At 44.1% G+C, this 25000-nt stretch overlaps 2 protein-coding genes across 3 annotated transcripts in view; one reads left to right on the top strand and one right to left on the bottom strand.

The window, feature by feature from the left end:
* Positions 1-14794, bottom strand: part of alg13 (ALG13 UDP-N-acetylglucosaminyltransferase subunit) — a 34268-nt gene extending 19474 nt beyond the window's left edge. Inside the window, exons 1-8 of the mRNA XM_071900218.2 lie at positions 14675-14794; positions 10426-10509; positions 8216-8266; positions 1845-1891; positions 1351-1423; positions 951-1032; positions 518-683; positions 256-319 (exon numbers count right to left, since the gene is read on the bottom strand). Of these exons, the coding sequence (XP_071756319.2) occupies positions 256-319; positions 518-683; positions 951-1032; positions 1351-1423; positions 1845-1891; positions 8216-8266; positions 10426-10509; positions 14675-14794 (687 nt within the window). The remainder of the gene's footprint in view (positions 1-255; positions 320-517; positions 684-950; positions 1033-1350; positions 1424-1844; positions 1892-8215; positions 8267-10425; positions 10510-14674) is intronic.
* Positions 14795-16147: 1353 nt separating this feature from the next.
* Positions 16148-25000, top strand: part of aars2 (alanyl-tRNA synthetase 2, mitochondrial (putative)) — a 19582-nt gene continuing 10729 nt past the window's right edge. For both annotated transcript variants that reach the window (XM_078282820.1, XM_071900221.2), the window contains exons 1-8: positions 16148-16488; positions 17581-17769; positions 19594-19739; positions 21710-21901; positions 22135-22279; positions 23487-23632; positions 23915-24023; positions 24670-24708. In XM_078282820.1, coding sequence (XP_078138946.1) covers positions 16276-16488; positions 17581-17769; positions 19594-19739; positions 21710-21901; positions 22135-22279; positions 23487-23632; positions 23915-24023; positions 24670-24708 — 1179 coding nt within the window. In that variant the 5' untranslated portion in view covers positions 16148-16275. The remainder of the gene's footprint in view (positions 16489-17580; positions 17770-19593; positions 19740-21709; positions 21902-22134; positions 22280-23486; positions 23633-23914; positions 24024-24669; positions 24709-25000) is intronic.

The following is a 25000-nucleotide window of genomic DNA, read 5'->3' as shown; positions in this document are numbered from 1 at the left end:
TGAAAGTTACTGTTGGAAAAGCAGCTGTTTAACAAGCTGAAACATGACGACCTGATAACTGCATGCAAGACTTTAATACTTTAAAGCCTTAAATTTAAATCATTTAAGACTTCAGAACATGTGGACACTCTGTTCCAGCTGTTTACATCTTTACACAGAAACCAAGTCTTTGACATTTCCCCCCTTGGTGGCTCGGAGTCGGACAGTTAAACAACCTCTCCTCAAGGTGTTCCTTTCAAAATAAAAGCCCTCTACCTTGCTGTCGTCAGTCAGAGTTCTGGGTTTGTCCTCAGCAGCTCCGCCCAACTCCAGCTCCTCCCTGGAGGAGAAAACAAACGCTCTGGTTTCTGGACTAAAACTGCCTCCAAATCATCTTCAGCAGTACACAGTGATGTCATCAGTACACACTGATGTCATCACACACTAGAGGTTCATAGAGGTACAGCACTTACCTGGTTAAGAAAAATGCTACAGTTACAACAGTAGTGTGTGTGTGTGTGTGTGTGTGTGTGTGTACCTCTGGGCTCGGTCCTCGGGCGTGTCGTAGCCGATGTCCCCGTCGCTGCAGGCAGACGAGCTGTTTCTATAGCGACGACCTCCGACCCGGAAGGAGTCCATGGCCTGGTGGAGGTCAGCCTCCTCCACCCCAAACACCCGGGTGTACAGCAGCTCGTACAGGATCGCTGCACGCACGCGCACACACACACACACACACACACATTACCTCCAAGTCCCATACTGTTTTGCCTTGTTTTATGTTTTTATGCTGTTCCTGCCCCTTTTATGTTGCTTTTACTCAATTTTTGCATTTTATTGTTCCATCTTGTTATTTTACTTTTTCTCTTCTAGTAGTTATTACTGCATTTGGACTTTCTTTTATTTTGACTGTAAAGCACTTTGTAACTGTGTTTCGAAAAGTGCTATAGCTAAAGTACTGCAGTTGTACTCACACTGGCAGAGCGCTGCGGAGGCGGGGTAACTCCTGGGGTAAACGATGTCGTAGTGACCGTTGTTAGAGCAACACAGTGTCACCTAGGCAACGCAGAGACACTGACAGTCACACATCAGTCACATCAGCATCAGGAAATCAGCAGCAACCTGAAGAGTCTGGACTCTGTATCAGTACAGAGACTTTAATGAGATCTGCTGTGGTGCAAAAAACACTCAGGTGAAAATCTGTGAAGTTTATAAGCAGAGCAGCTAATGTTTAGAAGAGTCTTGTTCCATTCTGTTTTATTACACTAACACACTGCACTGTTCATCTGTTGTGAATAATCTGTTTTATCTGTTTATTCTGAATAATCTGTCTTGTAATCTGTAGTGTTTCCCTGCAGACAGAAGCTCCTGCACCTTGTCCACCAGGCCTTCCTCTGTGATCACGGTGGCTGGTTTCCCCGGGTAACGATAGATCAGGAAGCAGCGCCTGCAGACACACACACACACACACACACACACACACACACACACACACACACACACACACACACACTGCAGTTAAAGCAAACACAAGTGAAAATTAGACAGTGACTTGGTAAAGTCGAAGGTTTGTGAGGAGACATCAGTCCTTAAATAAGTCCTACTATCATCTAAAGAGGAATTAATGCATTTTACAGTATGAAATGTTTGTTTAAGTTTGTTTGTTTTGCCCTTGAATCAGTTTAGACTGCGGCTCCGTTCACACTGCTGCTCATATCTGTTCAGATACTGCAGGACGGAGCTCATATCCCATAATAATCTGAACTGATGTGGGTTCGGTTCTCGGAGCCTCAGTGTGAACGCAGCCTGAAACAGCAGCTCGTCTTCTCAACTCTCCAAACCGGATCTGAACAGCAGGTTCTGCTCACCTGTACAGCAGAGACAGAGCCTTGATCTCCACCTGACCCGCCGTCTCCTGCACAGAGACTCAGAGTCAGAGAGTTAACTAGACCAACAGGTCAGAGTTAACTAGACTAACAGGTCAGAGTTAACTAGACGAACAGGTCAGAGTTAACTAGACTAACAGGTCAGAGTTAACTAGACTAACAGGTCAGAGTTAGAGAGTTGACTAGACTAACAGGTCAGAGTTAACTAGACTAACAGGTCAGAGTTAGAGAGTTAACTAGACTAACAGGTCAGAGTTAACTAGACTAACAGGTCAGAGTTAGAGAGTTAACCAGACTAACAGGTCAGAGTTAAAGAGTTAACTAGACTAACAGGTCAGAGTTAACTAGACTAACAGGTCAGAGTTAGAGAGTTAACCAGACTAACAGGTCAGAGTTAAAGAGTTAACTAGACTAACAGGTCAGAGTTAAAGAGTTAACTAGACTAACAGGTCAGAGTTAACTAGACTAACAGGTCAGAGTTAGAGAGTTAACTAGACTAACAGGTCAGAGTTAACTAGACTAACAGGTCAGAGTTAGAGAGTTGACTAGACTAACAGGTCAGAGTTAACTAGACTAACAGGTCAGAGTTAGAGAGTTAACTAGACTAACAGGTCAGAGTTAACTAGACTAACAGGTCAGAGTTAGAGAGTTAACCAGACTAACAGGTCAGAGTTAGAGAGTTAACTAGACTAACAGGTCAGAGTTAACTAGACTAACAGGTCAGAGTTAGAGAGTTAACTAGACTAACAGGTCAGAGTTAACTAGACTAACAGGTCAGAGTTAAAGAGTTAACCAGACTAACAGGTCAGAGTTAGAGAGTTAACTAGACTAACAGGTCAGAGTTAGAGAGTTAACTAGACTAACAGGTCAGAGTTAACTAGACTAACAGGTCAGAGTTGACTAGACTAACAGGTCAGAGTTAGAGAGTTAACTAGACTAACAGGTCAGAGTTAACTAGACTAACAGGTCAGAGTTAGAGAGTTAACTAGACTAACAGGTCAGAGTTAGAGAGTTAACTAGACTAACAGGTCAGAGTTAACTAGACTAACAGGTCAGAGTTAGAGAGTTAACTAGACTAACAGGTCAGAGTTAACTAGACTAACAGGTCAGAGTTAGAGAGTTAACTAGACTAACAGGTCATAGTTAACTAGACTAACAGGTCAGAGTTAAAGAGTTAACTAGACTAACAGGTCAGAGTTAGAGAGTTAACCAGACTAACAGGTCAGAGTTAAAGAGTTAACTAGACTAACAGGTCAGAGTTAACTAGACTAACAGGTCAGAGTTAACTAGACTAACAGGTCAGAGTTAGAGAGTTAACTAGACTAACAGGTCAGAGTTAACTAGACTAACAGGTCAGAGTTAGAGAGTTAACTAGACTAACAGGTCAGAGTTAGAGAGTTAACTAGACTAACAGGTCAGAGTTAACTAGACTAACAGGTCAGAGTTAGAGAGTTAACTAGACTAACAGGTCAGAGTTAGAGAGTTAACTAGACTAACAGGTCAGAGTTAACTAGACTAACAGGTCAGAGTTAGAGAGTTAACCAGACTAACAGGTCAGAGTTAACTAGACTAACAGGTCAGAGTTAGAGAGTTAACCAGACTAACAGGTCAGAGTTAACTAGACTAACAGGTCAGAGTTAGAGAGTTAACCAGACTAACAGGTCAGAGTTAACTAGACTAACAGGTCAGAGTTAGAGAGTTAACTAGACTAACAGGTCAGAGTTAACTAGACTAACAGGTCAGAGTTAGAGAGTTAACTAGACTAACAGGTCAGAGTTAGAGAGTTAACTAGACTAACAGGTCAGAGTTGACTAGACTAACAGGTCAGAGTTAAAGAGTTAACTAGACTAACAGGTCAGAGTTAACTAGACTAACAGGTCAGAGTTAAAGAGTTAACTAGACTAACAGGTCAGAGTTAGAGAGTTAACTAGACTAACAGGTCAGAGTTAACTAGACTAACAGGTCAGAGTTAGAGAGTTAACTAGACTAACAGGTCAGAGTTAACTAGACTAACAGGTCAGAGTTAAAGAGTTAACTAGACTAACAGGTCAGAGTTAACTAGACTAACAGGTCAGAGTTAAAGAGTTAACTAGACTAACAGGTCAGAGTTAACTAGACTAACAGGTCAGAGTTAGAAAGTTAACTAGACTAACAGGTCAGAGTTAGAGAGTTAACTAGACTAACAGGTCAGAGTTAACTAGACTAACAGGTCAGAGTTAAAGAGTTAACTAGACTAACAGGTCAGAGTTAACTAGACTAACAGGTCAGAGTTAGAGAGTTAACTAGACTAACAGGTCAGAGTTAACTAGACTAACAGGTCAGAGTTAGAGAGTTAACTAGACTAACAGGTCAGAGTTGACTAGACTAACAGGTCAGAGTTAGAGAGTTAACTAGACTAACAGGTCAGAGTTAACTAGACTAACAGGTCAGAGTTAACTAGACTAACAGGTCAGAGTTAAAGAGTTAACTAGACTAACAGGTCAGAGTTAGAGAGTTAACTAGACTAACAGGTCAGAGTTAACTAGACTAACAGGTCAGAGTTAAAGAGTTAACTAGACTAACAGGTCAGAGTTAGAGAGTTAACTAGACTAACAGGTCAGAGTTGACTAGACTAACAGGTCAGAGTTAGAGAGTTAACTAGACTAACAGGTCAGAGTTGACTAGACTAACAGGTCAGAGTTAACTAGACTAACAGGTCAGAGTTAAAGAGTTAACTAGACTAACAGGTCAGAGTTAACTAGACTAACAGGTCAGAGTTAAAGAGTTAACTAGACTAACAGGTCAGAGTTGACTAGACTAACAGGTCAGAGTTAAAGAGTTAACTAGACTAACAGGTCAGAGTTAGAGAGTTAACTAGACTAACAGGTCAGAGTTAAAGAGTTAACTAGACTAACAGGTCAGAGTTAACTAGACTAACAGGTCAGAGTTAAAGAGTTAACTAGACTAACAGGTCAGAGTTAAAGAGTTAACTAGACTAACAGGTCAGAGTTGACTAGACTAACAGGTCAGAGTTGACTAGACTAACAGGTCAGAGTTAAAGAGTTAACTAGACTAACAGGTCAGAGTTGACTAGACTAACAGGTCAGAGTTAAAGAGTTAACTAGACTAACAGGTCAGAGTTAGAGAGTTAACTAGACTAACAGGTCAGAGTTGACTAGACTAACAGGTCAGAGTTAGAGAGTTAACTAGACTAACAGGTCAGAGTTGACTAGACTAACAGGTCAGAGTTAACTAGACTAACAGGTCAGAGTTAAAGAGTTAACTAGACTAACAGGTCAGAGTTAACTAGACTAACAGGTCAGAGTTAAAGAGTTAACTAGACTAACAGGTCAGAGTTAGAGAGTTAACTAGACTAACAGGTCAGAGTTGACTAGACTAACAGGTCAGAGTTAAAGAGTTAACTAGACTAACAGGTCAGAGTTAGAGAGTTAACTAGACTAACAGGTCAGAGTTAAAGAGTTAACTAGACTAACAGGTCAGAGTTAAAGAGTTAACTAGACTAACAGGTCAGAGTTGACTAGACTAACAGGTCAGAGTTAAAGAGTTAACTAGACTAACAGGTCAGAGTTAGAGAGTTAACTAGACTAACAGGTCAGAGTTGACTAGACTAACAGGTCAGAGTTAGAGAGTTAACTAGACTAACAGGTCAGAGTTGACTAGACTAACAGGTCAGAGTTAACTAGACTAACAGGTCAGAGTTAAAGAGTTAACTAGACTAACAGGTCAGAGTTAACTAGACTAACAGGTCAGAGTTAAAGAGTTAACTAGACTAACAGGTCAGAGTTAGAGAGTTAACTAGACTAACAGGTCAGAGTTGACTAGACTAACAGGTCAGAGTTAAAGAGTTAACTAGACTAACAGGTCAGAGTTAGAGAGTTAACTAGACTAACAGGTCAGAGTTAAAGAGTTAACTAGACTAACAGGTCAGAGTTAACTAGACTAACAGGTCAGAGTTAAAGAGTTAACTAGACTAACAGATCAGAGTTGACTAGACTAACAGGTCAGAGTTGACTAGACTAACAGGTCAGAGTTAAAGAGTTAACTAGACTAACAGGTCAGAGTTAAAGAGTTAACTAGACTAACAGGTCAGAGTTGACTAGACTAACAGGTCAGAGTTAAAGAGTTAACTAGACTAACAGGTCAGAGTTAGAGAGTTAACTAGACTAACAGGTCAGAGTTAAAGAGTTAACTAGACTAACAGGTCAGAGTTAAAGAGTTAACTAGACTAACAGGTCAGAGTTGACTAGACTAACAGGTCAGAGTTGACTAGACTAACAGGTCAGAGTTAAAGAGTTAACTAGACTAACAGGTCAGAGTTAAAGAGTTAACTAGACTAACAGGTCAGAGTTGACTAGACTAACAGGTCAGAGTTGACTAGACTAACAGGTCAGAGTTAAAGAGTTGACTAGACTAACAGGTCAGAGTTAACTAGACTAACAGGTCAGAGTTAAAGAGTTAACTAGACTAACAGGTCAGAGTTAAAGAGTTAACTAGACTAACAGGTCAGAGTTGACTAGACTAACAGGTCAGAGTTGACTAGACTAACAGGTCAGAGTTAAAGAGTTGACTAGACTAACAGGTCAGAGTTAACCAGACTAACAGGTCAGAGTTAACTAGACTAACAGGTCAGAGTTGACTAGACTAACAGGTCAGAGTTAGAGAGTTAACTAGACTAACAGGTCAGAGTTAACTAGACTAACAGGTCAGAGTTAACTAGACTAACAGGTCAGAGTTAAAGAGTTAACTAGACTAACAGGTCAGAGTTAACTAGACTAACAGGTCAGAGTTAAAGAGTTAACTAGACTAACAGGTCAGAGTTAACTAGACTAACAGGTCAGAGTTAAAGAGTTAACTAGACTAACAGGTCAGAGTTAACTAGACTAACAGGTCAGAGTTAAAGAGTTAACTAGACTAACAGGTCAGAGTTGACTAGACTAACAGGTCAGAGTTAAAGAGTTAACTAGACTAACAGGTCAGAGTTAGAGAGTTAACTAGACTAACAGGTCAGAGTTAAAGAGTTAACTAGACTAACAGGTCAGAGTTAACTAGACTAACAGGTCAGAGTTAAAGAGTTAACTAGACTAACAGGTCAGAGTTAACTAGACTAACAGGTCAGAGTTAAAGAGTTAACTAGACTAACAGGTCAGAGTTGACTAGACTAACAGGTCAGAGTTGACTAGACTAACAGGTCAGAGTTAAAGAGTTAACTAGACTAACAGGTCAGAGTTAAAGAGTTAACTAGACTAACAGGTCAGAGTTAGAGAGTTAACTAGACTAACAGGTCAGAGTTGACTAGACTAACAGGTCAGAGTTAGAGAGTTAACTAGACTAACAGGTCAGAGTTGACTAGACTAACAGGTCAGAGTTAACTAGACTAACAGGTCAGAGTTAAAGAGTTAACTAGACTAACAGGTCAGAGTTAACTAGACTAACAGGTCAGAGTTAAAGAGTTAACTAGACTAACAGGTCAGAGTTAGAGAGTTAACTAGACTAACAGGTCAGAGTTGACTAGACTAACAGGTCAGAGTTAGAGAGTTAACTAGACTAACAGGTCAGAGTTAGAGAGTTAACTAGACTAACAGGTCAGAGTTGACTAGACTAACAGGTCAGAGTTAGAGAGTTAACTAGACTAACAGGTCAGAGTTAGAGAGTTAACTAGACTAACAGGTCAGAGTTAAAGAGTTAACTAGACTAACAGGTCAGAGTTAACTAGACTAACAGGTCAGAGTTAAAGAGTTAACTAGACTAACAGGTCAGAGTTAACTAGACTAACAGGTCAGAGTTAACTAGACTAACAGGTCAGAGTTAAAGAGTTAACTAGACTAACAGGTCAGAGTTGACTAGACTAACAGGTCAGAGTTAAAGAGTTAACTAGACTAACAGGTCAGAGTTGACTAGACTAACAGGTCAGAGTTAAAGAGTTAACTAGACTAACAGGTCAGAGTTAGAGAGTTAACTAGACTAACAGGTCAGAGTTGACTAGACTAACAGGTCAGAGTTAAAGAGTTAACTAGACTAACAGGTCAGAGTTAAAGAGTTAACTAGACTAACAGGTCAGAGTTGACTAGACTAACAGGTCAGAGTTAAAGAGTTGACTAGACTAACAGGTCAGAGTTAACCAGACTAACAGGTCAGAGTTGACTGTTGTTCCTGAAACTAAATGACATCAGCAGGGAAACAAGGAAAGACAGAAATCTGATTGGCTGCTGACGGACCGACGGTGAACACTTTGATCTTGAGCGTCGACACGTCGCTCAGTGGAACAGACTGACGCTGACTTGGTGAACTCAGGTTAATATGAATAACAGGTTTCAGGTGTCAGTGAATCCTGTAACGTCATCACACCGGCTCACCTTGGGATCCTCCAGACGCTCCAGATATTTCTCAAACGAACCTTCAACAAACTGAAAGAAAAGCCAGAGGGAATCCACAAGTTATCCTGAGTCAATACCAACTATTAATTATAGACTTCATGTGATGTCTTCTATTTTTAATGTAACATTTTTAATTGTATTCTTATACCTTCTTGCATCTACTTCAGTGATGACAGGTGCACGTCCTGCGTCTCTGACGCGTTCAAATCCAAAAGGACGCAGTCGACGCGTCCGGGGGACGTACCCTATTTTTTCCTAGAAAATAGTCTCAGTCATCGCGGGAGAGACTTCATGCCCTCGCTGGACCTGCATCCAACGCTACTTTCGCCGCACAGATTTCATTTCAACAAGGCTACAAACTTGGTAATTGGTAAATAAACTCAGGTGGATGCTGTATTCACTCATGTCGATGATGACCCGATGATGCTTTACCGTCCAGAGGACGCGCCGTGTTGAAAAAAATAAATAATCCACATGCCGCGATTTTTTTCACCGTCTGCACATATATCTCGCGCATATCTCCCGTTTTGTTCAGTCTCAATGAGTGAAAGGAAAACGTTTTAAAATGCCACCAAAGAAAAAGATCAAACATATTGCTGGCCAACAAACTGCAGGTAGGGATGAACCCGAATCTGAATCCGTTATTCGGGAAAGCACAGATAGGCTAATGCGATGGAAACACATATTTCTTCTACCTGAAGTTGCTCGTTATTATTCGGGGGGAAAAAAGCCGTGACTGACATGTCTGTGCGTCAGCCACTATGTTTCTTCAAATCGATTCATATCATCATGGATGGCCACAAGATAAAAATGCCCATTCTGTTTGCAACATAGGACTTTGATTTCACTAACTAGTCGTTTCATTTACTACACATTAGAGGTCTGCGACCCGACCCGAACCCGACGGGACCGAGACCGTAACGCGCTCGGTCGTGTCTTAGCTTACATTAGCTTTGTGCTCGTTAGCTTTAGGGAAGCAGGCTAACGTTACTCCTGGATATAGTTTAATACATCATGCTGGATAGCATGACAGAGCGAGACGTCAGTACTGGGTAGACCGGGTAGTTGGTAGTAGCCTACTCAACCTGTTGCTTTTATACATACATACATTTGTATAAAGTTTTGTAAATAAAGTTTTCAGATTTGGGATTTTATTTGTTCAATTTTCAGATACATTTTCAACATACATGAATATAACCATAATTATAACCATATAACATCAAACACGAGTTTAACACTACAATTTGTCAAAAAACACAGATTTTATTGGGGACCCACTCAAATTACCACCTGCGGGTCCCGGGGACTCACTACACTGAAAACCTATTTACATCACTGCTACTTATTTTAATTCTTCATTTTAATCTTCTTCTTCTTGTTTTATGAGTATTTTTGCATTTGATTGTAGGAAGACAGACAGAGAGACAGACAGACAGACAGACAGACAGAGAGACAGAGAGACAGACAGACAGAGAGAGAGACAGACAGACAGACAGAGAGACAGACAGAGAGACAGACAGACAGACAGACAGACAGAGAGACAGACAGACAGACAGACAGACAGACAGACAGGCAGATAGACAGAGAGACAGACAGACAGACAGACAGACAGACAGACAGGCAGATAGAGAGACAGACAGACAGACAGACAGACAGACAGACAGACAGGCAGATAGAGAGACAGACAGACAGACAGACAGACAGACAGAGAGACAGACAGACAGAGAGACAGACAGACAGACAGACAGAGAGACAGACAGACAGACAGAGAGACAGACAGACAGACAGACAGACAGGCAGACAGACAGGCAGACAGACAGACAGACAGACAGACAGACAGGCAGATAGAGAGACAGACAGACAGACAGACAGACAGACAGACAGAGAGACAGACAGACAGAGAGACAGACAGACAGAGAGACAGACAGACAGACAGAGAGAGAGACAGACAGACAGACAGACAGACAGAGAGACAGACAGACAGACAGACAGAGAGACAGAGAGACAGACAGACAGACAGACAGACAGACAGACAGACAGAGAGACAGGCTGACAGACAGACAGACAGACAGGCTGACAGACAGACAGACAGACAGACAGACAGACAGACAGACAGGCTGACAGACAGACAGACAGACAGACAGACAGACAGACAGACAGACAGACAGACAGGCTGCTGGTTAACTCACCGGCTCAAACTTGCAGCGGTTGGTTCTCATGAAGTCGGCGCATTCCTGACGGATCTTCTGGTGGTAGTTCTGAGAGTAGTACAGCTGCACACACACACACACACACACACACACACACACACACACACACACACACACACACACACACACACACACACCCCAAACAACACTGTTACCTCTGACAACAGGAAACAGCTGGAGAACAGAAAACCAACCAGTACTAGTAATAAATATTGTGATTACTATCACACACACACACACACACACACACACACACACACACAGCTGTAACACAACAAACATGCGTGCGCAAACACAGAATGTTGAGAATGGCTGATGTCATCAACTGCTGTGGAGGTGTGCAGCTCACATGCACACACATACACAAAGTCTCACCTAGCAACCACAGTTAATCACTTAGCAACCACCCGGTAACACCCTAGCAACCAGTACCAATCACTGAGAAACCACCTACAGTAGTAACACCTTAGTAACTGCCTAGTAACACATTAGTTACCACCTAGTAACACCTTAGTAACCACCTAGTAACAGCCTAGCAACCCCATAACAGTGTACTCCTGCCTCCTCTCCAGCAGCTTCCAGCCTGTAGCTCTGCAGCAGTTACAGTGGAGCAGATGAGCTCGTGTATGGAAGGTATTCTGCATTTTATGACTAAAGCATGAAACTTTCTCCAGTGTTTCTATAAACCATGAAATTTATTTTCAGACGTGGAGGCATTTGAGATTTGACCTCTGGGACTAGGCAGAGGGCGAACAAATTTCAGGCTGTCAAATTTCAATTTTTTTCACTTTTTCGCAGGCATAAAGGCAGTATACCATCAATTTATTTTTACGCTCTTATTACACAGATTGCACAGAACTGCTGTAAACTCTGTTTTAATAAAGTAAAACATGAACAAATGGGGGAACCCCCCCACACACACAAAAAAAAACGTTGGGGCTATGATATAGCCCTGGTTCTCTGAGGGAGAGAACATATACCCCCCCACGCCGAGCCTGTCTGTGTTCCTAACCACACAGAGGAGATAAAATCCACATCTCGTGGCTCATAACACTATGACTGATGATATTGATGCGCTGACCTAAATCATGGGGATCAATAAACTAAGGCAAGGATGGCCGTAGGGAAAAATGTATACTATATATAGTACATATATAGGCTACATATATAACTTATGATGGTGCTTGTGGGTTACAGGACTACTGACAACACACTACGCGCAACGCTGAGTGACATCCAGATTGTAGAAACAGGTAAAGGTATGAGGGGAAGCCCAGCTGGCTGCCGCACAAATATCCTCTATGGAAAGCCCATTCAAAAGCGCCACCGAAGCTGCCATGCCACGCGGAGTGTGCACGCAGCCCCTGTGGAAGCTCCTTCTGTGCCAAACCGTAGGCCATGGAAATCGTATCCACTATCCAATGCGCCAAACGTTGTTTGGAAAGAGCGCAACCCTTAGTCTGAGCTCCAAAACATGAATAACTGCTCAGAGCTCCGCCAGTCTTTCGTATGGTTCACGTAAAGGCGCAAGGCTCTGACAGGACACAACGTATTCAAAACCTGCGCATCCTCCGACGCAAACAGAGGGGGAGAAAAAGCAGCAAGCCTAATAATCCTCGTCCTGTAGTGAGAGGAAATATTTTTTGGCTGATATGCTGGATTGGGGCATAGTGTCACACTGCTATCCGCTTCTGCAAATTGCATACACACATTGTTAACAGACAGAGCCGCAAGGTCTCCCACACACTTACCGGAGGTTATAGCCAAGAGAAATGCTGTCTTCAAGGAAACCAGTTTAATTGGCGCACTCTCCATAGGCTCAAACGGAGTCTGGCACAAGGCATTTAGCACTATAGTTAAATCCCAATTTGGCATCAGTCGAGCGCAAGCCGACCTCAACCTCCTTGCGCCTTTAAGGATCCGAGAAGCCAGCGGGTGATTGCCCAGCGAGCCACCATCAATACCCATATGGCACGCCGAGATAGCCGCGAGATAAACCTTAAGGGTAGATGATGAGAGACTCTTGTCAAACAGCTCCTGTAAAAACAGCAGGATATCAGCTATAGGGCAGCAGAAGGGGTTAATTCCACGCGCGGCGCACCACCGCTCGCCATCCTTCCCTCGTATACTGCACCCCAACAACGTCTCGACGCGTCCGTGGTAATCACCCGACGACGGAGAATTGGGCCTAATACCGTGCCTACTGACAGTAGTGAGTGATTTCTCCACGGAGAAAGGGCTCGCCAACACTGTCTGTCTACTAACAGCCAGTGCGCTCTGTCTCGTTTGGGGTGCGCACCGTGCGTGAGGAACCGTTCCTGTACGGGCCTCATATGCAACAGACCCAACAGAATCACAGCCACCGCTGCTGCCATGAGTCCTAGTAACTTCTGACACCTGAACCTGAACCCGTTTGCCCAGCCGGAGCCTTGCTACGCATGCCTCGAGGAAGATATCCTTGTTTCCGGCAGCTTTACACACATCAGTGTGGAGTCTAATTCCAGCCCCAGGAACAGAGTCTGTTGGCTTGGCCTCACCCGGCTCTTTTCCCAATTTATCATCAAATCGAGGGAGTTTAAGTGGGATATAGCTATCCTTGCGTTCCTCTCTGCCTGTGTTTTCGACTCTGACGCAATTAGCCAATCGTCTAAATAGCAAAATAGTCGAATCCCTCTCTGGCGCAGGGGGGCTACTGCCGCTTCCATGCACTTTGAAAAGGTCCTCGGGGCCAGACTCAGAGCGAACGGCAGCGAGAGGTACTCGTATGCCTCGTCTTAAAATGCGAACCTCAGAAACTTCCTGTGGCGCACTGTAACCGGGACATGAAAATATGCATTTTTCAGATCAATGGTAATAAACCAATCGTTCTGATGGATACTTCGAAAAAGCTGTTGATGTGTGAGCATGCGGAAGGGAAGCCTTTTTAAACTCTTGTTTAGCAGCCGTAGGTCCAGAATTGGTCTGAGACCCCCGTCCTTCTTTGGGATCAGAAAATACCGACTGTAAAAACCGTCGTTCGCTTCTGACGGAGGAACACGTCTTATAGCCCCCTTTGCCAGGAGTGACTGAATTTCCTGTTTTAAGACACGAGCCTGCCGGTCTTGTACCGTAGAGACCACTATGCCCATAAAAGGAGGGGAGCGTCGTGCGAATTGAAGAACATAGCCTTCTATGTTCACATAGAACATAGCCTAGCTTAGCGGGCTAGCCGTTAGCGCTCGCAATTCAGCCCAAAAAGTTTGACGACGCTCTGGCTGGGGCAGAATACCAGCTGCAGTGAGCTTATCAGTCATGAACTAATGAGAGAAAACACAGCCAAGTAGTGCAAAGAATAGATAACGTAGTGGTTAGTCTTCGATAGAGGATTCGAAGTCCACCGCGAAGGAAGGGTGAATGAGATCATTTCCGCTGTCACATCATATATATATGCTCGGTTGACGAGGGATGATTGACAGCTCGATCAGCCATTCTGGCGTGATTTTAGAGGACTTCGGAGCAAAGCGCCTCAGGAAGGCGTATCCCGTATGTGGTGACGTCGAGGTCTCGACTGAAAGAGAACCCCAAAAAGTGGACTTCACACAAGGTAGATTTAACATGTTAAATTTGACTGAGCAATGTTGTTGTCATGTCGGCATCTCTTAACCCACCCTACGATGACATTATCAGTTCAGTATGGTCATGTGTGTCTGAGTGTGGTCATGTGTCATGTGTCTTTTATTCTCATAATATTTCGACTTTTTTCTCGAAATATCATGACTTTATTCTCGTAATATTTTGACTTTATTCTCGAAATCTTAGATTTTTAATTTTTTTTTACAGTGGCCCTAAAACGCCGTCGTAATAGATAGATATACATGATTATAATGCAAGGTGATGGGGCAAAAACTGGAAAAATGCAATGCTGAGGTCAATGACCTCTCAACCCTAACCTCAGGTCAGAGGTCAGGTCAGAGGTCAGATACAAATTGCTTCCATGTCTGAAATAAAACCTTGGGGTATGTAGATTATATGCTGAAACTTTCATGCTTTAGTCATAAAATGCACAATTGGTTTGCCTATCTGCCCCACTATAGCTGTTAGCAGGTTAGATATTAGCTGTTAGCAGGTTAGATATTAGCTGTTAGCAGGTTAGATATTAGCTGTTAGCTGTTAGCTGTTTAGATATTAGCTGTTAGCTGTTAGCAGGTTAGATATTAGCTCTTAGCTGTTAGCTGTTAGCTTAGCTCACCTGTTCGGACACGGCTCGGAACAGACTGGACGCGTCGCGCGCCACCATCTTCCGGTACAGACCGAGGCTGGCCAGGTACTCGTCCATGCTCACAAAGTACCTCTTCAGTCCTTTCTGCATCCTACAGATATCAGTCAACACTCATAAATATTATGGCAATATTCATCACTTTGTTTCCGCGGTCGAAAAACAAACTGTTGCGGACTGTTAGTTTGATAACAGGTGATTCAAATGTGCTCTGATGACGGAACAGGCCCCGCCCCCCGCCGTCAGAACCACAACACACTGCGGGTTTGGGGGAAAAAAATAAATAAAATAAATAAACTGGAGAAAAGACCAATATTTTTGGAATTTTAAAAGAGAAAAAAATATGAATGCATTTTTGTGACATTTTCAGGATGAAAAAAGGGAATTTTTCAGATTGGAGCAAATATGGATTTTTCTTATTGGATATAGCCTAGCCTACTAAATATGTGTTTTTGTGATTGGGATTTTTTTTTTTTGGAAGAAATGAGTTTCAAAGGGAGATTTCTGTCATTTGAAAATCATCAACTCTTAAAAACTGTTAGAGCATGAAATGAAATGAAATCCCTGCTGACTGAATGAGAAACAGACTGAACCAACCCATCTATCTATCTATCTATCTATCTATCTATCTATCTATCTATCTATCTGTCTGTCTGTCTGTCTGTGACTACAGTAAAGTTATAAGGCATTATATTTAAATTAACATTTTCCATTACAGTCATGTGAAATAGGAAAAAAATACAGACAGAACAGGAACTTTAGCAGCTTCAGCAGCAGCTAAATACAAATGAAGTGAAACACAAATCAGTTTACATCTGGATGGAACAACTTCACTCCCTCCATCACTCTTTCTATTCTATGTTATTGCTTTATTGTTTTTATTATTATTTTACTGTTTAATGTGTATTTTATATTTTATGTGTGTGTGCTTATGTTCTGTTTGTCTTTCTCCTCTGCTGAATCATATTACTATTAGGCTCCTGTAGGTACTGTTGCTGCAACAACAAAGTGTCATGTTGTCTTATGTTAAATATATTAAATATAGGCTATATTACATGTTTCCACAGTAGGCGTACATTTTATATACGTCATTAATACTCAGTGTACATTTTTACAACATTTTTTTTCCTGTTTCCAGGTGCTCATATTATTTACGGACTATTGAATGTTGAATTAGTTTGTTACAGTAACTAAATAAGTAAAAAAACAAAAAGACTACAAATGTACAGCTTTGTTTGTAGTTATTATTCTGGTTATTATGGTTATGATGATTATTATTATCAAAACTTGTATGCTACCTAGTTTTGAGCAGCCGGGTGTACTAATTACAGCCTGCAGGGGGCAGCAGCTCGCGCGCTCCAGTCTGATCTACCGGATCTTCAGTATTCATCAAGAAGAAGTAGCGTGGCTAGAGTGCGCATGCGCATCACCGGAGCCAGTCTGCACGGTTCAGGTCAACTCAAACCAGCAGAAATGACCTAAAATCTCCGCTGTAGTTTCCGTCAGAGCCGCGGCAGCCCGGGGGCTTTCACCGGCTCCGGTTCCCCACCGGGCGGAGCGGCAAAGAGTCTAACATGTTGAAACCGGGTCTGCTCCGGTCCGTCAGGGCGCTGCCGGGACTCTTCTCCCGGTCGTACTGCGGAGTCCCGGACTTCTCCTCCCAGCGGGTCCGGAGGACTTTCGTGGATTTCTTCCAGCAGGAGCACGGACACCGGCCGGTGCCGTCCGCCCCGGTCCGGCCCCGCGGAGACCCCAGCCTGCTGTTCGTCAACGCCGGGATGAACCAGGTCGGTCCGGGTCTGGTTTACAGGCTGCGGTTCGGGTTAAAACACCTGCGGCAAGCTAGCGGGTGACTGTAGGTGTAGGAGCCATGAATGGATTTACTGTGAATTTAGAATGAATTATAAATGGATAATTTTGTGATGGTTTATATTTTGGTTATTTTGGTTGTTTATTTGTTATTGCACAATCACAGTGATCGATATAGTCAGGTCACATGGATATGGGCGGTGATATTAGATAGTTAATATAAGCACCTGTTCACCTGCCCTATCTCAGCCTCTCAGCGACTTTTTACTTTGTTTCCAGTAGGCCTAGTCGCTATAGTAGGAATCTCACTTCCTCAAACCCCCCCACCCTGCTGAAGTGTCCTCGAGACACTGACCCCCCCCCCCCCCCCAGCATCACACCAGGCTTGGAGCGGAGGACACAGAGCAGTCAGGATGATATTTTGGTGGATTCTGTCCTGGCTCAGTAAGCAGGTTGCAGATACCAGATATTTCTTAGAAGCGTGATTTATTCCTAGAATAAAAAGCTAATTTCAGCTTGAGTTGAGAAACAAGATTTTCAATATTTACAGCATTTAGTGAGCGGTGTTGATTTCCAGCTGGTTTTAATCCTGGACTTCATGCATGAAGTGCAGGATCATTACTGAACTGAGACTCCAGCTCCTGCAGCAGAGTGTGAAAGTCTCCCAGCTGTGAGGAAACTGATGTGAACTGAACTGAAGTCCATGAAATGTGACTCTAAAAATGACTCTAAACATGATAAATCAAAACATTATGAATCAAATAAAAGACAGTTCAGCAAATCAAACACATTCAGTCATAATGTATGGATTACCATCACGTGTTCTGCATCAAACACCAGCTGAAAGGTTCCTTTAACATGTTATGATATTCATTATTGATAATAGAACACTAATGTAATCTCTATGTGGTGAGGAAAAAAACACATTCAATTTCTCCATTGAGTTCAATTCAGTTTCGGTTCTGTTTCCTGAAGGTATTTTCAAATTCCAATTCCTCAGTTGAATTGATGAGTTCCTTCACGGGTTGACCTCTGACCTCTGACCTCTGACCCCGCTCCGTTCTGTTCAGTTCAAGCCGATCCTCCTGGGAACGGCCGACCCCCGCAGCGAGATGGCGGCCTACCGGCGGGTCGTCAACAGTCAGAAATGCGTGCGGGCCGGCGGCAAACACAACGACCTGGAGGACGTGGGGCGCGACGTGTCCCACCACACCTTCTTCGAGATGCTGGGGAACTGGTCGTTCGGAGACTACTTCAAGGTGAGGCGGAGCGGCGAGTCGCTTCTGCTGCCGGGAAGGCAAACTTTATTTATACAGAACATTTCATACACAAGGCAAATTCAATGTGCTTCATATAAAACACCAAAGTACATCATTTGTCCTGTAAAATGACATTAAAAAGAAAGAAAGATAAAAAAAATAACAAAAAATCTAAATATTCTTTTATCGTACTCCAGTATAGAAACAAACCTCTATACTTATGATTTAGTCCACAAATCGGCATGCAAGGGATTATGGGTAGAAGGAGACGGAAAGCCTAGTAGAACAAAATGAAGTCTGGACTGATGCTCATATTCAGCTGTTCCTTCATGTGTTCTGAACTGGTGTGAACACCACAGAAGAAGAGACAGACGAGTCCGTCACGTTAGATAGGGGCCCGATCCAAATGTCCGGCCTGCAGACTCGTGCAGCTCAGCGTCCACGTGACTTCACAGGGCTCAGGGGGGCGGGGCTGCATATAAGGGGCGAATGGGACGGGACTTCTCCCCTCGCTCGTTGCCGTGGATACCACCGACACAAAATCCACGTTAAACAATGGATCACTGAAGGGTGCAGAGCAGAGAAGTCCGTCAGCTACAGGCTGATCACAGTCAACGCTGCTGAATATCTGCTTCATCATATCAGTAGATGTTAATAACTCACACAGGAAAACACTTTGCCTGTTTTCCCGTCATGTTTGACATCTGCCTTTGTTTGTGTGAGCTGACGTGTCGTCTGTCGTGCAATGAATGATGGGAAATATCACCAGAGAAGTCTGCAAGGTAGCGGACTCGCTGGAAGTCTGCATGGAGCTCCCCAAAAGTCCACAGAGAGCCTTACAGACCTGATACATTTTGACAGTGGGCGGCCCTAAACCCTCCCGGACTTCACGGGAGCGAGCCGTAAAGTCTGCAGGTCTGCCGAGGTCCGGACATTTGGGTTCAGCCCTGGTGACAGGGAGTCTAGTCTCTAACCTGCAGGATGACCGGTTCAAACTCTGTCCAATCAACAAGCTGCTTGGGAGTCATGTGACTTTTGGTTCTAAGCCCCGGGTCAGCTGTTTGACTCTTGTGTGACTGGGACGTCCCGGGACGTTTCCAAACCGACCCTTCAGCTGCAGGAAGCACTGTGCATTATGGGTTAAACACGCTGTGAATTCTGGGTGAAGGAGTTTTACCTGAACCAAATTTCACACCAATGAGGGAAATGACTGATCCACTGTGACTCCAGGTGATTAATTATCGTTGGTTTGAAATCTCTGTCATGTGAAACTAACAGAAATTTTGTTCTGTCTGTCTGCCTGTCTCTCTGTCTCTCTGTCTGTCTGTCTGTCTGTCTGCCTGTCTGCCTGTCTGCCTGTCTGTCTGTCTGTCTGCCTGTCTGTCTGTCTGTCTGTCTGCCTGTCTGCCTGCCTGCCTGTCTGTCTGCCTGTCTGTCTGTCTGTCTGTCTGTCTGTCTGCCTGTCTGTCTGCCTGTCTGTCTGCCTGTCTGTCTGCCTGTCTGCCTGTCTGTCTGTCTGTCTGTCTGCCTGTCTGTCTGTCTGTCTGTCTGCCTGTCTGTCTGTCTGTCTGTCTGTCTGTCTGTCTGTCTGCCTGTCTGCCTGCCTGTCTGCCTGTCTGTCTGTCTGCCTGCCTGTCTGTCTGTCTGTCTGTCTGTCTGTCTGTCTGTCTGTCTGCCTGTCTGTCTGCCTGTCTGTCTGTCTGTCTGCCTGTCTGTCTGTCTGTCTGTCTGTCTGTCTGTCTGTCTGCCTGTCTGTCTGTCTGTCTGCCTGTCTGCCTGTCTGTCTGTCTGCCTGTCTGTCTGCCTGCCTGTCCCTCTCTACAGGAGGAGGCCTGCTCCATGGCCTGGAGTCTCCTCACAGAGCATTATGGGATACGTCCGGACAGACTCTATGTGTCTTATTTTGCGGGAGACGCCGCCTCGGGTTTACCAGCCGACGAGGAGACTCGTCAGATCTGGCTGGACATCGGGTACGTTTGGTTCCCGCGGGCCGGAAACGTCCGGAAGAGCAGCAGGAGGAGTTCAGTAAAACAGAACTTTGGAAGTTCAGTAACTTCCACAAAAAGTGTTAAAGGAAGGAAAACCCCACAGCTGCTGGGTTCATGCTGAGCACTTTACTTTATTAATGTGGCACAGGGTGTGCTTTTATTTTGGCCTGTGCACAAAATACTACTACTACTACTACTACTACTACTCCTACTACTACTACTACTACTCCTACTACTACTACTACTACTCCTACTACTACTACTACTCCTACTACTACTACTACTACTCCTACTACTACTACTACTCCTACTACTACTACTACTACTCCTACTACTACTACTACTCCTACTACTACTACTACTACTCCTACTACTACTACTGCTACTACTACTACTACTACTACTCCTACTACTACTACTCCTACTACTACTCCTACTACTACTACTACTACTCCTACTACTACTACTACTCCTACTACTACTACTACTCCTACTACTCCTACTACTACTACTGCTACTACTACTCCTACTACTACTCCTACTACTACTCCTACTACTACTACTACTCCTACTACTACTACTACTACTACTACTACTCCTACTACTACTACTCCTACTACTACTACTACTACTACTACTACTACTACTCCTACTACTACTACTACTACTACTACTACTCCTACTACTACTCCTACTCCTACTACTCCTACTACTACTACTACTCCTACTACTCCTACTCCTACTACTACTACTCCTCCTACTACTACTACTACTACTCCTCCTACTACTACTACTCCTACTACTCCTACTACTACTACTACTACTCCTACTACTACTACTCCTACTACTACTACTCCTCCTACTACTACTACTACTACTCCTCCTACTACTACTACTCCTACTACTCCTACTACTACTACTACTACTACTACTCCTACTACTCCTACTACTCCTACTACTACTCCTACTACTACTACTCCTACTCCTACTACTCCTACTACTACTCCTACTACTACTACTCCTACTCCTACTACTCCTACTACTACTACTACTACTCCTACTACTCCTACTACTACTCCTACTACTACTCCTACTACTCCTACTACTACTCCTACTACTACTACTCCTACTCCTACTACTCCTACTACTACTCCTACTACTACTACTCCTACTCCTACTACTCCTACTACTACTCCTACTACTACTACTACTACTCCTACTACTCCTACTACTCCTACTACTACTCCTACTACTACTACTCCTACTACTACTACTCCTACTACTACTACTACTCCTACTACTCCTACTACTCCTACTACTACTACTACTACTCCTAACCCTACTACTCCTACTACCACTACTCCTACTACTCCTACTACTCCTACTACTACTACTACTACTCCTACTACTCCTACTACTACTACTATTACTACTCTTACTACTAGTACTTCTTCTGTTGACAAAATGTACTTATTGTAAATCACTTTGGACAAAAGCATCTGCTAAATGACATAATGTCATTTTCTACTGCTATGGATACAACTGTTACTACAGATACTACTATTACTATTCTTACTGCTTGTACTCCTTCTACTACTACTGCTACTACCACTATTACTTGGAGTACTTTTTCTGTTGCTACAGATACTACTACTTTTACTGCTAATACTCCTAGTAGTTTTGTAAAGATAAATAAAAAGTGAAAACAAGAAGGCAGCACAAGATAAAAGGATAAGAATAAAGTGTAAAAACAATACAATAGTAAATCAGTCAGATTTTATAGATATAGCACCCTTTGTGCAAAGTTGCAATACAAAGAGCTTAACAAGATAAGAAGATAAACAGATACAACACAATAATGAAAATCAGAATAATAATATCATTTATAATAATAATAGTAATGGTCTCATGTAAAGAGAGAGCAGCAGGTGACAGCAGCTGTGGTTCCTCAGGGTTCCTGCGGAGCGCCTCCTGCCGTTCGGCCTGCAGGAGAACTTCTGGGAGATGGGCGACTCGGGCCCCTGCGGCCCCTGCACCGAGATCCACTACGACCACCTGGGAGGCCGCAACGCCGCCATGCTGGTCAACACAGACTGTCCTGATGTGGTAGAGATCTGGAACCTGGTCTTCATGCAGTACAACAGGTGCACCCATACATCCGGATAACACATAGGACCAGTACAACACACACATAGGACAGTTTGACACACATGAAACCAGTACGACACACATGAAACCAGTATGACACGCATGAAACCAGTATGACACACATAAACCTAGTACAACACACACAGTTCTAGGTTGTACTGGTCAGCTCCCAGTATGAAGGTGTGTATCTCCAGTGACCGGTGTGTGTGTCCGGTCTGTCCTGTGTCAGGGAGGCGGACCGCAGCTTGCGCCCCCTGCCCCAGCTGAGTGTGGATACTGGGATGGGACTGGAGAGACTGGTGAGCGTCCTGCAGGGGAAACGATCCAACTACGATACCGACCTGTTCAGCCCGCTGATGGCCGCCATGCAGCAGGTAGGCACCAAAACACCAAAACACCATGCAGCAGGTAGGCACCAAAACACCAAAACACCAAAACACCTAAACACCTAAACACCAAAACACCATGCAGCAGGTAGGCACCAAAACACCAAAACACCAAAACACCAAAACACCTAAACACCAAAACACCATGCAGCAGGTAGGCACCAAAACACCAAAACACCAAAACACCATGCAGCAGGTAGGCACCAAAACACCAAAACACCATGCAGCAGGTAGGCATCAAAACACCAAAACACCATGCAGCAGGTAGGCACCAAAACACCAAAACACCAAAACACCATGCAGCAGGTAGGCACCAAAACACCAAAACACCAAAACACCATGCAGCAGGTAGGCACCAAAACACCAAAACACCATGCAGCAGGTAGGCACCAAAACACCAAAACACCATGCAGCAGGTAGGCACCAAAACACCAAAACACCAAAACACCATGCAGCAGGTAGGCACCAAAACACCAAAACACCAAAACACCATGCAGCAGGTAGGCACCAAAACACCAAAACACCAAAACACCATGCAGCAGGTAGGCACCAAAACACCAAAACACCATGCAGCAGGTAGGCACCAAAACACCAAAACACCAAAACACCATGCAGCAGGTAGGCACCAAAACACCAAAACACCAAAACACCAAAACACCATGCAGCAGGTAGGCACCAAAACACCATAACACCATGCAGCAGGTAGGCACCAAAACACCATAACACCATGCAGCAGGTAGGCACCAAAACACCAAAACACCATGCAGCAGGTAGGCACCAAAACACCAAAACACCATGCAGCAGGTAGGCTCCAAAACACCAAAACACCATGCAGCAGGTAGGCACCAAAACACCAACACACCATGCAGCAGGTAGGCACCAAAACACCAAAACACCATGCAGCAGGTAGGCACCAAAACACCAACACACCATGCAGCAGGTAGGCACCAAAACACCAACACACCATGCAGCAGGTAGGCACCAAAACACCTAAACACCAAAACACCATGCAGCAGGTAGGCACCAAAACACCACAACACCAAGACACCATACAGGAGATAGGGACCGCCAAACACCAAGACACCAAAATACCAAGGTAACAAAACACCAAGAGGGTCCTGTGATGAATTTACTCAGATTAGGATATGTAGAGAGTTATTGACGAGCGATTGGCTCATGGAGTTGTGTTCCTCAGCGGTCCCGGGTCGGGGCGTACCGGGGCCGGACGGGCGGGGCGGACGACGGGCGGGTGGACATGGCGTACCGCGTGGTGGCCGACCACGTCCGCACGCTGACCGTCTGCATCGCTGACGGAGTTCACCCCGGCATGTCTGGACCAGAGTGAGTCTGCCTGCACACCGACACTTAACACCGACACTTAACACCGACACTTAACACCGACACTTAACACCGACACTTAACACCGACACTTAACACCGACACTTAACACCGACTCTCACCGGTCCGGCTCGGTCTGGATCGAGACTTCAGCTGAGTCTCCATGATGGAGGAACACTGGAGAACTGTCTGTTAGTTAATAGAGTAGAGAACTGAATCAGTGTGTGTGTGTGTGTGTGTGTGTGTGTGTGTGTGTGTGTGTGTGTGTGTGTGTGTGTGTGTCAGGCTGGTGTTGCGGAGGATTCTGCGGCGGGCGGTGCGGTTCAGCGTCGAAGTGCTGCAGGCTCCCCAGGGAGCGCTGGCCAGCCTGGTTCCCACCGTCGCCCACATCCTGGTAAGACGGCCGTCGTGACGTTGGCCCCGCCCACTGCTGCAACGACTTCCCATAATGCATCTGACTGGGTCAGCTGGCAGACCCGGGTTCAACCTCCCTCCTCTTCCTCCTCGTCTTCCTTCTTCCTTTTTCTTCCTCCTCCTCCTTCCTTCCTCTTCCTGCTCCTGCTTTCTATTTCTTCATCTTCGCAATTAGTCTTCTTCCTTTTCCTTGTTCTGTCTTGCTCCTTCATCTTCGTCTTCTTCATTCTTCTTCTTCCTACTTCCTTCCTATTCCTCCTTCCTTCTCCCTTCTTCCTTTTTTCTTCCTTTTCCTTCCTTCTTCTCCCTTCTATTTCTTCTTCTTCTTCTTCGTCTTCCTTCTATTTCTTCTTCATGAACGCTCTCTTCAGTGTTAGTGTAGAATCACATAGAGGAAATACAGACTGCACAATATTGACACAGAAATCATCACATTGTAATTCTTTTGCTGAATATTGCAATATGAATTGTGTTGCATGTGGGTACAACTTTATTTGCTTCATTTTGTTTTTCAAGTCTTGAAAAAATACAAGTTGTTGCTTTTAATTTGGTCAGATTGATTCTCTCTGAGAATCTGTGATTGATTGGCTGGCTGATTGATCACCTGATTGGCTGTCTGTTGGCAGGGCGATGCGTATCCTGAGCTGCACAGAGAGACCGACAGGGTGAGTCTGATTCCTAACCATCTGGTTTACACTTTCACTGAATGTTGTTTTCTCTCAAAGGCTCAGAGGTGAAACATCAGTCCGGTCCTTGATGATCGACTTAAAACTCTGAAGGAAATGTTAAATATCTAAAGTACAGCAGGTTCATTCTGCAGTCACTTCCTGTTGTTGGCTGCAGTGATACTCCAGTTTCTAACAATATTAAAGAGACCAGTTATGTTTTTCTAAAGCAGCTTTCTAAACCGAGTCACAATGTCAGACCTGAATAAAATGTTGAATTATTAGAAAGAAA

The sequence above is a fragment of the Centroberyx gerrardi genome, chromosome 3 (genome assembly GCF_048128805.1).
Source record: "Centroberyx gerrardi isolate f3 chromosome 3, fCenGer3.hap1.cur.20231027, whole genome shotgun sequence".
Classification (NCBI taxonomy): Eukaryota; Metazoa; Chordata; class Actinopteri; order Beryciformes; family Berycidae; genus Centroberyx; species Centroberyx gerrardi.
This window is presented reverse-complemented; position numbering and strand designations above follow the sequence as displayed.